The sequence below is a fragment of the Bombus terrestris genome, chromosome 7 (genome assembly GCF_910591885.1).
Source record: "Bombus terrestris chromosome 7, iyBomTerr1.2, whole genome shotgun sequence".
NCBI lineage: Eukaryota > Metazoa > Arthropoda > Insecta > Hymenoptera > Apidae > Bombus > Bombus terrestris.
In genome coordinates this window covers 9682843-9698464 of record NC_063275.1, presented here as the reverse complement: position 1 = coordinate 9698464, position 15622 = coordinate 9682843, and the positions used below count along the sequence as shown (strand labels likewise).

At 29.9% G+C, this 15622-nt stretch overlaps 2 protein-coding genes across 4 annotated transcripts in view; one reads left to right on the top strand and one right to left on the bottom strand.

Annotated features, from left to right (window-relative positions):
• The first annotated feature begins 166 nt into the window (after positions 1 to 166).
• On the top strand, positions 167 to 2841 carry LOC100644680 (putative serine protease K12H4.7). Of its 2 annotated transcripts, none has more exons than XM_012310104.3 (9): positions 167 to 323; positions 677 to 917; positions 986 to 1167; positions 1241 to 1476; positions 1557 to 1692; positions 1763 to 2076; positions 2151 to 2283; positions 2368 to 2537; positions 2610 to 2841. In XM_012310104.3, the coding sequence occupies exons 2-9, from the start codon at positions 717 to 719 to the stop codon at positions 2717 to 2719; spliced, it is 1482 nt and encodes a 493-aa protein (XP_012165494.1). In that variant the 5' UTR covers positions 167 to 323; positions 677 to 716; the 3' UTR covers positions 2720 to 2841. The 2 variants fall into 2 exon arrangements, with proteins under 2 accessions (XP_012165494.1, XP_048262957.1); XM_048407000.1 differs by lacking the exon at positions 167 to 323 and adding an exon at positions 495 to 513.
• Positions 2799 to 15622, bottom strand: part of LOC100644559 — an 86087-nt gene continuing 73263 nt past the window's right edge. For both annotated transcript variants that reach the window (XM_003396434.4, XM_048406999.1), the window contains 3 exons: positions 14963 to 15247; positions 13004 to 13499; positions 2799 to 5224 (listed from right to left, as the gene is read on the bottom strand). In XM_003396434.4, coding sequence (XP_003396482.1) covers positions 4828 to 5224; positions 13004 to 13499; positions 14963 to 15247 — 1178 coding nt within the window. In that variant the 3' untranslated portion in view covers positions 2799 to 4827. The remainder of the gene's footprint in view (positions 5225 to 13003; positions 13500 to 14962; positions 15248 to 15622) is intronic.

Here is a 15622-nt window from a genome sequence, read left to right as displayed (position 1 = left end):
TGCTAACTTATACTCGTATATATGATATATATATATATATATATATATATATATATATGTATATATATGAATGTAAATATTTGCATATTTATTCTAATAAATCGTTTTATAGGTGGCGCTATAAAAAAACATACATACTATATCAGCTATACATATAATATATATATATATATATATATATATATATATATACTTTAGACTGCACGTACTACAAGCTGCTACAATACACATATAGCGCCTTTGCAAAGCAGCAAAATTAATCATTACATTAAGAAGAAGAAGCTTTAAACAGGAAAGAACAACTTATCATTACTATAAAATTTGTAAGTATATTCCTCTGCTTTTTATATTTATATTCTTTTAGTTTTATCATGTTGGAAAGATTGGAATTTAGTTCCAAGCATGGTTTCAAGTTAATGTTGTAGTACTCATATATAAAAAACATTTGTAAATTTGTATAAGAATAATATTAGTGCCTATATTATAAGAACTAATTTTTAAAATATTATTTCTGTAAATAATAAATCTAAGACAATTTGTATTTTAAAAAGATAGTATTAACTATGTTATCGTTATGTTTTAATTTATTAGAGAATAAAATTGATAAAACAATATTTGTAATATATTCATTTTTTATATGTAATATAAATAATAAATTTGGTTTTTATTTTTCCAGAATGCATAATATTTTATAGTTAATCCAAACCTAAGATACTATGAGCCGTTTACTACTATTATTATTCTTCGTTAATTTCATAAATAATAGTATATCATGGAAGACTTTTATGAGGGGTCGAAGCAAATATGGTAATCTAGGTGCTCCAATTTTATCTGAAGATCATGAACTTCCAAGTGCTGAATGGTTTACACAGTTTCTAGATCACTTTAATCCAACTGATGCACGTGTTTGGCAACAGGTAATATAAGAACATATTAAATATTTGTTAATTTTTATTTTATAATATAAATTTAATTATTTTTTCAGAGATATTTTGTAAATGGAGAGTACTATAAGAAAGGTGGTCCAGTATTTTTGATGATAAGTGGTGAAGCTGCAGCAAATGCTAAATGGATGGTAGAAGGTCAATGGATCGAATATGCTAAGCAATTTGGAGCACTGTGTTTTCAAGTGGAACACCGCTTTTATGGGCAAAGTCATCCTACTTCGTATGTAACATTATTTATAAAATATATAATTGATACATTTTAAGTTATAATGTTATGTTTTCATTATCTGCAGGGATCTGGGTGTGAAAAATTTAATGTATCTTTCATCGCAACAGGCACTTGCAGATTTGGCTTACTTTATACAATCTATGAATATTAATTACAAGTTACCAGCTGGTACTAAATGGATTGCATTTGGAGGATCATATGCTGGATCATTAGCTGCTTGGTTACGTTATAAATATCCTCATTTAGTACATGGGGCTGTTTCTGCTAGTGGTCCTTTATTAGCAGAAATTGATTTTCAAGGTAAATATAAAATATACTTGAATACAAAAAATATTTTATTTAAAACAGAAGTGTTTTATATTAATAATTATATTTTATAGAATACTTTGTTGTTGTTGAGAATGCCCTCAAAGAATATTCTGAAGCATGTGTAAATGCAATACTAGAAGCAAACAAACAATTTCATATAATGTTACATCATCCTATCGGTCAACAAGGAATAGCTAAAAAATTTATGTAAGTAAAAGTAAAATTCTTCATTTACAAATCAAATATATCATTATTGGAAAATTATTTTTACTTATAGCTTATGTGATCCAATCAATGAACATACCAAACGTAATGATATTTCGAATTTGTATGAAACAATAGCAAGCATCTTTGCCGGTATTGTACAGTACAATAAAGACAATCGTAATAATTCCGCAATGGCTAATTTTACTATCGATAGTGCCTGCGACATATTAACGAACGAAACATTGGGTATTGCTATTAACAGACTTGCAATTTTGAGCACTAAAATATTACAGGCATCAGGAGAAAAGTGTTTGGATTATATGTATGATAAAATGATTCATAAACTTCGGAACATAACATGGGCTAGCGAAGAAGCAGAAGGGGGTAATGTATCTTTTTACTTATATTATTGCTGTTTTAATTTTTATTTATTGTATTTTAAAATATTTTTTTTTTAGGACGTCAATGGACGTACCAAACGTGTACAGAATTTGGATTCTTTCAAACTTCGACAGCACGCCCAAAATTATTTAGTGAAACTTTCCCAGTAGATTTCTTTGTACAACAATGCGTTGATATATTTGGCCCAAGGTTTATTTAAAATTACGATAAATACATTTCTCAATTATGATAAATCATTAGCTATAAAATTATAACATTTCCGTATTCTAACAGGTACAATATTCATCTGCTGAATTCGGCAGTGAATAGAACAAATATTCTATATGGAGGATTAGATTTAAAGACTACAAATGTAGTATTTGTACATGGATCAATTGATCCTTGGCATGTTTTGGGAATTACAAAATCACCAAATCCGCAAATGCCTGTCATTTATATTGATGGTGTGTACATATTAATTGAAATTTTTTATTTTTCATGTAATACAAAAAATTTATTTATTATTATGACCATAGGTACTGCTCATTGTGCCAACATGTATCCTCCTTCCAAAAATGATCCACTTCAGTTAAAGACTGCCAGAGTTGAGGTTGGACATTTAATAGATGAATGGCTGCATAATTAAACATGATATTTTTAACGCTGTGTGTGCTACATTCAACTACTTTATGATAAGTAGATTTTTATTTTTGAAACAAAAATGATGTATTAAAAGAATTAAATTTATTTTATTAACTTTTTGAACAATTTGTATTTTCCTTTATGAACTTCTGTGAAACAATTATGATACATAAATATTTTTAGTTCAAATAATTCGTGCATAACTAAGACTAAAGCTAACTATGTACGTACATAACAAGTTATTGAAGATACACGAGTGTTCACCATTCTGTGTTTGTTTAAACCACAAGAATGCATGTATAGATACAATTAAACAAGTTTGCCCATAATGGCACTATTACAATTTTTTGTGGATTACTGAAGTATTAAATAAATACATGTACAAACTTACTATGAATATCTTACGTCAGTCAATGAATAAATACATATCTATTAATTATATATGTTTTATTCTTGACAAGCATGGGAAAAAATGTTCAACTGGTTAAAATAATACTAAACATAAATAATTCATTAAGGTGTTTTAAAATCTGCAGAAACAGATCCGACATGAATTTTAATAAGTGTAAAGTGTCTTAAAATGAGCACCATAACTAAATGAATTTTGATTCTGATATGGATAGCGTCGGCCTTTCCTTAACGGTACCATCTTCGAATATCGTTTCGTTACGAGTTTGTTCGATTCCTTTAAGGCGAGGCCAAGGTGCCCATTACAGATATTGATCAACCGAGTATGCGTATGATTTTCGTAAAATATTGTCAATCCTATTATAATCAAACATTCTTATAATAGTTTATATAGAATTCGTTAAAAAATTATTAGAATTCGTTTGATCAGTAATTATACATATACATATATTACTCTCATTTTTTTGGCATATCCTTCGATCAACTCGTGATCCTCCTACATTCACAACTATCATCTTTGACTTACGCTACTGCAGTATACGGTATTTACATTACGTAACAAGGTAGTCGTAAATAATTTACTGTATAACAGAACAATAAATGTAGGATGAATTAGTTTTTCTATCTATGAATCACGCTTAAAAATTCTCCTACGCAACGTTTGAATTGTTCACCACGTTCTTTTAAGTTTCCATTTTAAATGGAGTTACAAACTATTTCATAAATGATATAGCAGAATACATGGATAGATGGTGATTTAATGCTGAGAAGAAGATAAAATATAAGAAAATTTATCCACATGAAAGTTTATTTCTAAAAAAAAAATGATTTTAAATATTTGTCAAATGTTTGTTATGATATATATGCATTTGGTAATATTTTATTTTACTGACTTCTTCGTCAAATGACTACAAAAAATTGTTTTACGAATATTAGATATACATATACATATTTTTTGAAAAAATTTGGGATAAAAATTTATAATTTGTGATAAATATACATTCTTCTAAGTAAACTTTGAATTGTAAATGGCAAACAATATGCATTTGTGATATTCTAACTTACAATTAGTTGAATTTTACACACAAAATTTTATATATGTTTCAAAATGTATATGTGTAATTTAGATCTAGAATATTATAGAAAATGTCAACAATCCACCTCAAAAGCTTTTTGAGATAGATGTGCTTTTCTATAAAAAATAAAGTTATTTAGAAATTAAAATTGAAATTAAAGCAATGTATGAATTCATCAATTTTTTTCTTAAAGAATCAGATCAACATATAAAATCCACATAGTACTGTATTTAAAAAATAAAAAAAAGATGTTTATATATAAAAATACACATGCACAAGGAGAATTTCACCTATGTAAACAAATTTGAACGCCATTGTCTACATAGAAATATTTTTAAATCAAAATATTACCAAATAAACATTCAATTAATTATATCCTTCACATTCAACAAATAATCAAAAATACATTTGCTGAAATTAAAACTCTATATTGAAGGAAGTTTACTTTACATTTTGTACGTATTTCTTAACATAAAGTCACCATCTTCCAGTGCGTCACCATTTATAAAATATGCATATAGCATAAAAAAAAATAGCTTACTCCTGATCCAATCGCGACTCGTCACAATAATCGATTCACCGAAAATCTCAAAAAAAAATAAGCGGTTCTAGGTAACCGATTTTGTGTTCAGTATCTGTGATGAGATTGAGATTGCCTCCACTCGGGCGTAGAGTTACCGTGGTGATGATGATGATGATGATGATGGCGTTTCTTGTCAGAAATGCTGGCGTGCTTGTTAGACGGGTACGTGGCTACATCGCTCACAACTAATTCTGAACCATCTCTCTCGGTGTTGTTGCCACGATAATTTTCTCGGTATCCTGGTTCATCCAGGGTCTCCTTGCGACGAAGAGGAGGATGATTGGTCTTATGACCGGCCGTCTCATGCAGATTTTCCCAAGCTTGACGGTAATATCGATTCAGTCCTCCTCGACTCTCAGAGGAACTGCTTCCAAAGCTGGCCACGGTATTGCAATCTGGAGATGCACGGTGTCGGTAATGCTTGCTGCTTCTACCAAGATTTCTGTGTGAATAGGTTAACAGATATTTATTATTATTTCAACTTTGGAGCCTTTCTGCATAATGATTTACTGGTAATATCTGTAGGTTGAAAAAATGATAAGTTATAGGTATCTGTAGGTTACAGATTTAAGTTGTACAATTTTATATAGAACTTTTGTCGAATAAGACTATCGAATGGTAATTTGTAAAATTGATGTACAGAAGTAGTTTTCTAGGAAACTAACGTATAGAAGGTAACTTATAATTTGTAATATGTAAAATTTCATTAATAACATTAGTTGTATTGTGCAAGAGGGACCAAGTATTATTTTATATTATTGTTTTCTTTTTCTAACTTGAATACAATACAATATTATCGTTGTGTTTAATTTATACACCTTGGGTATAAATTTATGGCATAAATGAAGTCAGGAGAGATTCTCTGGTTTGAAATAAGATGAAAATAAAAAAATAAAATTGCGTCGAAGATTTCATTTTATAGAAAATAGTGTTTGGAAGCTTACCACATAGGTATTCATGTATTTGATTGATTTTCGACTGGATAGGAGTAAGGAATTGACAGGATATTATTTTACATACGAAAATAAATTAAATTTTTTCGACGCAAAAATATAGAATAAAATTTATTCGCCTAAAGCCTAATTTTCAAGAAAATAAAATTGAAAATTTGTCGAATATGCGATTTCTTGACCAAATAGGATCAAACTTTATTTTCTTCAGAGGGAAGCTTTAAACGAAAAATTTTCATTTTACATTTTTACACGTAATTTTTTGACGTCTCTTGTCGATTATTTATTCCTGTATAGCTAGGAATGAAGCAAATATATATGTACTTGAAAAGTTACACAAATAAATGCTTCGATATAATTTTGTTATTTTTATTTTGAATTCAGAATCTCCCTGATTTCATTCGTTTTAGACCCATAGTGTATTTATAACTAATAATTTATGATCTTCCTTCTTTCTTCTTAGAAATATATATATATAGTAAGCAAGATATATATGCGGTTTGTTGTATTGTCGATTTGGCTTTCAGATATTTAGATTGTTCCTTATAGAAAATTCTTATTCAAATATTTCTGGTTTTTATCATAATACTTTAGTTCAGAAACTGAAGCCAAATCGATTGTTTCATTTTGTATTATGTATGTTTGTTTGGGAAGTATAATTTAGCGAAGTGTAATTGAAGCAATTTGTAGTGAAATCATTAGCAACACCACCACCAATTTAAAGATGAAAGGAGTACACCAAATAGTTAGATATAGATATATTAGAAGTTTATTATAATCTAAGTCCCTTGTGATTTTACTAAAATTATTTTAGTATATATAGTGAGCCATTTTCTAGTAATCATCGCATTTTTCCTTCAGCATAGCTTATTGCACTACCAGAAACTTTATGAAACATTATCAAACTATACTATTAAATAAATTTTAATATCCACAGATATAATTGTGAATATAGAGATATTAAATTTGAATTTGTTGAGATTATACAAACATGTTTAGTTGTCAATTTAAAGTTCTATATTTACAGTAACTTCCAAAACTGTTGCAACACTCTTTAAAACTGAATAACTGCTTAAAAATAGGATCGAACGGTTTGAATATTTTTGATAAGTTAGGAGGATTAGTTTACTAGATGATGTATAAAAAAAGTTTTACAAAAATTGCAATTGGTTGGAATCGCCAAGAAAGAAAGTAAAGATCGCCTTTCCCAACATTTTTTCTTAGATTTGTAATGAAACTTTAAACAACATATTTCGAACATTTCTGTCAGTTATACATATATGTATATGCCGAAAATTTTATTGAAATTGGTTGACGTGGAAACAAGCGACAGACACCGAAAGACGTAAATGCCATGAAAACTGTGTTTTGCCATCATTAAACGTTTGTAACTCATAGCAAAGTTAACCGATTTCGATGAAATTTTCAGCATGTATATAACTGATATAAATGTCTAAAATGTATTGTTTAAATTTTCATTACTAGCCCAGACAAAGAAGTTGCGGAAAATATAATCTTTACTTTCTTTCTTGGCGATTCCGACCGGTTGTATTTTCAAAAATTTTTTTATACGTGATCTAGTAAAATAATCTTCCTAATTTCTAAAAAAAATCCAAATCATTTGGTCTAATTTTAAAAAAAGTTATTCAGTCTCAATGGGTATGGTAATTTTGAATGCCACTGGAATTTCATACATTCAGTTTTATCGTATTCAGTCATAATTATATCATGCTATTATTTCTTATTATTCAAGCCTATAAATATCAGTTAATTAAAGTTATCTGACAATTTAACGATGTTCCACGTTTTTAAACCGAAGTAATAGTAGAGTTATATCAAATATAACAACAGGAAGTATTTTTACGAGCAATGAAATACAAATAATTAAATGAAATAATCGAAATTAAATTAAATATTAATTAAATATTAAATAATAGTACTAAATATTAATTAAATATTAAATATTAAATAATCGAAATACAAATAATTAAATGAAAGTTCGAAAACAATTGAATATGTGCATTAGTACTAAATTGTTAAAAAAATTTACATGTATTGAATAGAAGGAATATATTGGGAAATAAAATATGGAAGCACAGCGGTATTTTAAGTTGAAAAGTTGAAACTTTAGAATTAGGTATTAATACATTAACAAAATATATAATCTAATTTAAATGTAACAACAAATGCTATTTAAAATTAAATGAAAAAACAAAAAAGGAAACAAAAGATATATATTTCTATATTGCATAAATTGACATATAGTGGAAATATCCAGTTTGTGCAAACCTATAACATAAACCAACAAGCAAGTAGAAACATCCAGTTTGCTCAAGTTCGTATAATTCACGAGCGGAGTCAATAGGCTGATCACGTACCGGTTTATTTGATTTAAACATTGATATTATCGAATCAAAACTATCTCTTGAATGCCCTTGTTCAAAAGTGTTAGGTCATCTCGTATTTTTAATAAAATGTTGGTATTTGGTATAGATCATAAATTTTCAATTACAAGCGTGTTTTAATAAAATCATTATGTATATTAGTAGTGTATAATTTCGTCACTGTATAAATACTATTTCTTGATGTCTTTATTATATATTTAATTTTTTCCAATTTTGAGCTAATATAATAACTGTTTTACGACTTTTAAGCGATGATGTATAACGTCCCTCGATAACAAGATTTGAACATTAAAGAATTAATAAAAAATCAGTGCGAATATCAGTTTAGAACAACTTTTCATGCGAATTGAGTTATGTTTAATAGTCAACAAAATATTATTATATTTCTTCCACTAATTACTTGTTTGTAATTACTTTGTCTTATTTAAGCTGTCTAGCAATTACTTTTTTTCATTTATTTAAATCACGAACTATTATTGATCGATGGACAAGTTATCTTAATTAAGAGACAATTACTTTTCAGAAGCTGAGCAAATTTTTTCATAGAACACTTCATCCCGTCAAACTCTAAACTTCCCACTATACGTATATTCTTCCCTGTAAATCAAATCTCTTCCATTAACGAAAAGGATAGTGCCCAATCCTATTTAAACGATGTGCTAAGAGAACAGTATACATAGATGAAGCTACTTGGGGGGAAGAAAGTGCGTGAACGCTGCATTGACGTGTGTGCGTCCGGAAGAAGAGGAGAAGCTTTAAAAATACACTTCGTGGTGAGCTGCGGTGAACGAGCTATCGCTATATATGGGTGCTCATTATAAACGTTGCTCGTTTACCTTGACTAGTAATCACTCGCGAGGGTGGCGCATGGCGGTTGTAGTGGTACGTGGTGATGGTTGATGTAGTGGTGGGCGGTGGTTGCGTGGAGGGTGAGGGCGATAATGGTGGACTATATATGTATGTATATATAGGAAGTAATTGTTTGATAATCTTAAAGGGAAGGGTTGGAAAAGTATCCAGCGCGATGGGCCGCCGAGAGACCGAAGGAATAAGGATGATCGGTGCCGCGGCGAGCCGTCAAGTCGCGGCGCCCCAGGTGCTGGTCGGGGAAGGGCAGCGCCAGTAGCGTATACCAACGCGAGGGCATCCCGGTATCACCCCTTCCAAGGCCACCACTACCGCCACCCCTCAACGCACCAACCCCACCAAGCCCCCTGCGGCGCCTTCCTCTGACGCTGCCACTGCCGCTAGCCACCGCAACGCAAATGGGCTCAGTGTTAATTGTTATTTCTTGATCGTTACCTAGTTTCCTCCGATCAATCTTTTCCTTTCTTTTTCTTTTATTTTTTCCACTTCTTAAAATTATTTCTTTTTTGCGGACCTTACTATTTCTTTTTTAACCCTTTGCGATCGTATTCAGCTGAGATATGGGCACCGTGCTAGTTGGAATTAATTTTCATCGAACCGATGCTAGTAATTAAATTGCGGATTTTTATGCATTTTCATTTTATGCAAATTCGAGGGCGTAAAATGTATAGAATATGCGAAATAATGTGAGAAAATATATAAAATAATCCAAATACTGTGCTCATTATAACACTCAATAATGAAACAAATATCTATCTTGATTTTACTTCTTTTTAATTATATTGACATATGTAAAAAATATATGCAAAATATGAATTTGCATAAAAATCCGCAGTTTATTAATAATATAACGGCACGAAATATCCAACGAACCAAAATGAAATTATCGCTATTTTCGATTTCACGATATATATGTATATATTATGTCATTCATTTTTCTTTTTGCTATTTTGGAGCATCCTTTATCAAATAATTCAAGATAAAAAAATATTCAATTGCATTAATTTGCAAAATCCTATTAAGATATATCTTCGAAGTGAAATATGTTGAGAATAAACATACGACCACAAAGGGTTAATGCTGATAATTTTTCTCTTCCCGTGAATGATCGTTTTATTGGTTGGATTAACCCTTTCGTTGCTGAGATAATTTTTAAATGTAAATCTTCATCCGTTAATGTATGTAATAATTGAATTTTCGTGGCAAATATATTGTTAAACAAAAGTGAGTATTTTAGACACTATACACTGCGTCCCATAACTAAAAAACCATTCTAAACTCTTCAATTCTTATACAAATAAATTAGAATTATATTCGAAAGTTCAAAATCGAACAATTAAGCTTATTGAAATATGATATTATGACGAAATATAAAAATTATAATACAACATATAAAAATTGAAAATTTTTGGATGGTTTTATAATTATGGGACGCAGTGTATAGATAGATTTGTTAACTTTTTATATTATACAATGTAAATATTGAGGTAAATGTTTTATACTTTAAAGTTTGTAATTTTCGATGTTATAGTTAATTACAATTTTTTCATATGTATATCGTGTATAAAATAAGTAATTAACAGCAATGAAAGGATTAGTTTGAATCTTCTATGTAGACAAGTTTGTCTACTTTTAAATTTCTAACCCTTTCGTCACGGAAAATAATCTACAATAATTTGTTCTCTTGAGGAAAAAAGAATATTGTACTCAATCTCATTAATAAATTATCTTTGACGTAATGAAAGATGCTGAGAACTTTTTAAAGTATTATGCTTTTTGAAAAGAATAGATCATGTTAGTAATATCAATTTTAAAGAATTGTAATGAATATAATTAGGAACATGTATGGTTTGATTAACAAACATGGACTTTCAATTTAGAAAGTGTTAATCACCTGCGAAAGGGTCGATCATTTTGCTATTTTTTATAATTGTATTCTCTTATAACAAAAATTTAAGAAAATCTTGTTCTACATTTTCTAACACAAAAATTATATGTATGTCTTATGTCAATTTTTTAGTCAAACAGAATGATTCATATTTTGATAAAAGATGCAATAGAACCTCTCATTTGAATTTCTGTTAAGAATTCGTGTTAAATCATTCTATAAGGTACATAATCTTTTTATAATGTAGCTTTTGTTCTTCCTCTTTTTTTCAAAATCAGATTACTTTATATGAATTCAATGATAATATAACGTTCTATATTATAATGTTATGTAGATTCGAAATTTCAATGATTTCAGTGTCTACAAAAACTAACGTTTGGACTAAAACTCCGTTCAAAAAGAAATTGCGATTCCTACGTCTCTAAAACGTATGAAACCAAGAGAAAAAATATATTGCGTTTCTACGAATTCCAAAATGTCCAGTCTTTCGAATAATAAAGATTCTACAATATTTCTTTTATCGACCAAAACCTGGAGTGTAGTTCGTTGTAAACTTTTAAGTTGCATCCAAAATAATTGACAATGCACATCATAAAAGCGTATTTTAGATATGGATGGAAGTTTTCTAGAAGATATCTTGGTCTAGTAATGTTGTATTTTTTCATTTAAAATGCAATGTTTTACAGTATGCTGCATAGAAACAACATTTATAATATTACCAGTCGACAATATTAAAAACAGAAATATAATCGAAATTAAGAGGGCTTGGAGGTTATTGATTTTTACACGTTTTCTTCTGCAAACACTGTTTACGTAACAACTCTTTGTTACACTAATTATAATGCCCGGAATGAATTACAAAATTACAATATTTCGAGGGAGCTACGAAACGCGAGTTTAGATAAGAAGAGAATAGGCAAGAAGACAGATGAAAGAATAAAGAAAGTTTAAACAAATGTAGAGTAAGCGATACAATATACACACGTAGGGTCAAAGAGCGAATGTATTGTATGTATATAGAAGCTATAGTTATGCATAGTCTGTCCAAGAAATAATGCCTGTTAGAGAAGTCGAAGGCAATACAATTTTTAAATTGCAGATAGCGAGAGAACGAGATGATTACCAATATAACATGTTTCACGACACAAGAATCTAAAAGTCAAAATGGGAACAATGTAACATGCATCTACGCTACGCATTACATATTTGAATATTTACGGTAATTGATAGTGTATGGTAATGACGAGAAAACCAGTCTTTTAAAAAAGTAGGTTGCCATCGAGCCATTAGAGAATTAGTAAGAAATTTCCTCCTTATAATAGAGTAATACGATAAAAGGAAGTAATATATATATGAGAGTAATTTTATTAGCTTCCACCATTTATATCTTAAAATTTCTATTCATTTGAAGTGGTACGTTAGGGATTAAATTTCATTTATAAAATTTGTTTAATTCCCATAACTGATAATATGTGAAAATATCAGGTTATTTCTAATTGTAGAAAGTTCAATTGTAGATATTAGAAATTAAACGAAATTAAACAAATCCCAAAGATTAAAAAAAATGTATTTTGCTACGAAATAAACTTTTTCAGCATTTAAAAGTTTCAAATCAAGTTCTATGCATGCAGATTTTTCCATTTAATTTTCCAATTAATGCAATGCAAAATATTTAAATTTCTTTCCTAATTTTAAAATTCAATGATTGGAAATTGAATGTTAATTTCTATGAAACATTCAAATTTCCATTTAAACAGCCACAAATTATTTCGTTTCAAAATATAGAATTGAAATTACTAAACGACCAAGAACCATATTAACTCGTCACTTACATGTCTTTTTCTCTATCTTTACTCATAAAAAAATAATCTCTCTAGAAAATAATCCTCAAATTGCTCTCAGCAACGAACGAGAAACGAATAAACAACGCGCTAAAAAACGAGCAAAACGTAACAAAGAAATAAAAACAAAGATAAATATAATCTGACATTACAAAACAGGCGTTACTTTTGGTGCAACCAAATCACAGAAATCAAAAGAACCGACAGCAACTCGATAATGCCATCGTTCTACACGCGATTCGCGGATTTAGGTGAGTGATTTGCTTTTACCTGCGTATGAGTATTACAGCGGTGGTGATTACAACAGCAAGCAATACGAAACCACCGAAGACACCCAAGGCGATCATCGCGCCTAGATTTAATTTTGCTTGATGAGTGTTACTCGACTGGTCGGCGTTGTCCACCCTGAAAGGTCCAGAAGGTTCAGGAACACCAGTTCCAATGCCGGCCTGAGCATTGTCCACTCCACTGCCAGAAATTTCGTTGTCCTGAGGATGATCGTTGGTGTCGTCGTTCAGAGGTGGCGACGGAGGCGGTGCTGGTCTCTGAAGACCAATATTTGGTTTCCTTGCGATGGTTTCCCGAACCGTCGCGGGTAATTCGGCGGTGCTAGCCACTCTTCGTGGTGGCACAGAGGTGGTTGTGGTTGTGGTAGTCGAGATTGTTGTGGTTCGAACTCGAGGTGGTAAGAACGTGTGTCGGGTTCTGCTGGTCGTTGGTCGCACGGTTGTTCGGGAAGACACGGTCACAGTAGTACGTGGTTCTTCTGTAATAAAGGAATTTTGGAGACGTTGGTTCTGTAATTTTCTGTTAAAGAAAATCTAATGGTTATTATTATTATGTATGATATTATCATAATCCCTTAAGAATATGTTGATTCCCAGTTAACTCGCTTCCGATTACATGTAAAATTTCTTTTATCCTAAGTTATCTTAGGCCTCCTGTATTGGTTTAAATTAAACGAGCCTTTTTGTAATTCTAATTATGATATATTAGCGAACGTATTAACATAGCTTTAAATTGATAATGAAAAAATTGAGTACATTTTTGATTAAATTTTGTAGAGTAAGTCAGTCTTTAAGGAGTTAATACGACAAAAGATTATTGTTTACAATCTCAACAAAAAATTAAATGTAAATGATAATCTACATATATCGTTATTGAAATTACTGAAATTAATTATTGAAATTATTGCAACTACAGTTATTGCAGATATATTATAATATAGATTTCATACGAATTATATGTAATTTAGTTTAAAACAATATTGTAATAATATACATAGGCATTTATATATGCATCTACATACATATATGTATTATACTATTTTTATATACACACATATATATAACAGTCAAGTATAGACACAATAGTTAAGTAGAATTTGGTTGAAAATAATACTGTTGTAGATCAAAATTCATTTTGAAATTTATACAGGGTGATTGGTAACAACTGGTGGTACAAGCGGAAAGGGGATAATTCTACGCGAAAAAACAAGTCGAAAATATAGAATAAAAATTTTTCGTTTGAGGCTTTGTTTTCGAGAAAATCGACTTAGAAGGTGTTCATAGAAATTTAATTAGAAGGGCAGAAGTATGTGTTCGGCAGAATGGGCAACATTTTCAGCAATTTTTGTAATAATAAACTTTATGATTACTTCGTATTATTTCATTATGTATTCCTAATTTTCCGTTACGGCAAAAACAAACTTAAACTGTGATAATATCCATCGAGACAACGATCTACAGTGAGATCCGTTATAACGAGACGTGATAAAGTGTACGCGTACCGAGCGAAAATTCAAAGTCGATTTTCTCGAAAACAAAGCCTCAAACGAAAAATTTTTATTCTATATTTTCGACTACTTTTTCGCGTAGAATCACCCCCTTTCCGTTTGTACCACCAGTTACCAACTACTCTGTATATGTGTATATTAAAACAATTATCGATTATTTATTAATTCTTTGAGTTGCTACGCGCACAAGAGGTATATGCATAAATGAATTTAAGTTCCAAGTATAAAATAAATATCTCATGAATTGGATTGAAAAACAACCTTTGAATATTCTCATATTATATCATTTACATTAATAAAGATTCAATAATTAATTATGAAATTAAATTATCCTCGTATTCGAAGATCGCAAACACTAGCACGATAAATGACTTGCTTTTCTAAAGAAATAATTAAATTTGTATTTATTCCATAAAAATAATTAAATCACATACCCGTACAAGTGGGTGCGACATGATCATATAAGCCAGTGGGCAAGCATAATATTTGTCGGAAGCCAGAAAGTCTGTAACCCTTCTCGCAAGTGTACGTAACGATACTGCCTACGAGAAGACTTCGACTGAAGTTCGTTTTCGATGGTACTGTCTCGGTTTCGTCGATTTCATCGATTTGAATATAACTATGTGGAACAGGAGCAGGAGGATCACACAAAATTGGCTCGCAACGTGGTGGCGGTCCATTCCAGCGTTCATCGATATCGCATGTCAGTCTTGCACGACCTGTAATCGGAACAAATTGTTTCTTCTGCAAATTACTAATTCATTATAATTTATTAATAAGCTATAAACAATGTCTATGTAGTGTTAAACTAAAAATGTAAAATCTATTTATACAAGTTATACATATTCTTCTATATTATTTTTTATAAAATATTTTGGCTTTAGTACTATATATCGGAATTTTATTAATAAATCTTGTAGCGTTTAATGTGTCATAAAAATCGAAAATATTTTGTTTTAATTTCAAATTAGAAATCTTAGATTATTCGCAGCACGGAGAGAAAAAAGGAAAAGGTTCAGTGCATTACATTATTACACTATTTATTCATTTTCATGAATAAACACTACATAGTGCAACTGACACAGAAATTTATC

Excerpts from the sequence above, each read along its gene's own strand:
- LOC100644680 (XM_012310104.3), top strand. The coding sequence starts at position 717 with ATGAGCCGTTTACTACTATTATTATTCTTCGTTAATTTCATAAATAAT. Across the intron at positions 1,693-1,762 it reads GGAATAGCTAAAAAATTTAT|CTTATGTGATCCAATCAATG; the intron begins GTAAGTAAAAGT and ends TTTTACTTATAG. Across the intron at positions 2,077-2,150 it reads TAGCGAAGAAGCAGAAGGGG|GACGTCAATGGACGTACCAA; the intron begins GTAATGTATCTT and ends TTTTTTTTTTAG.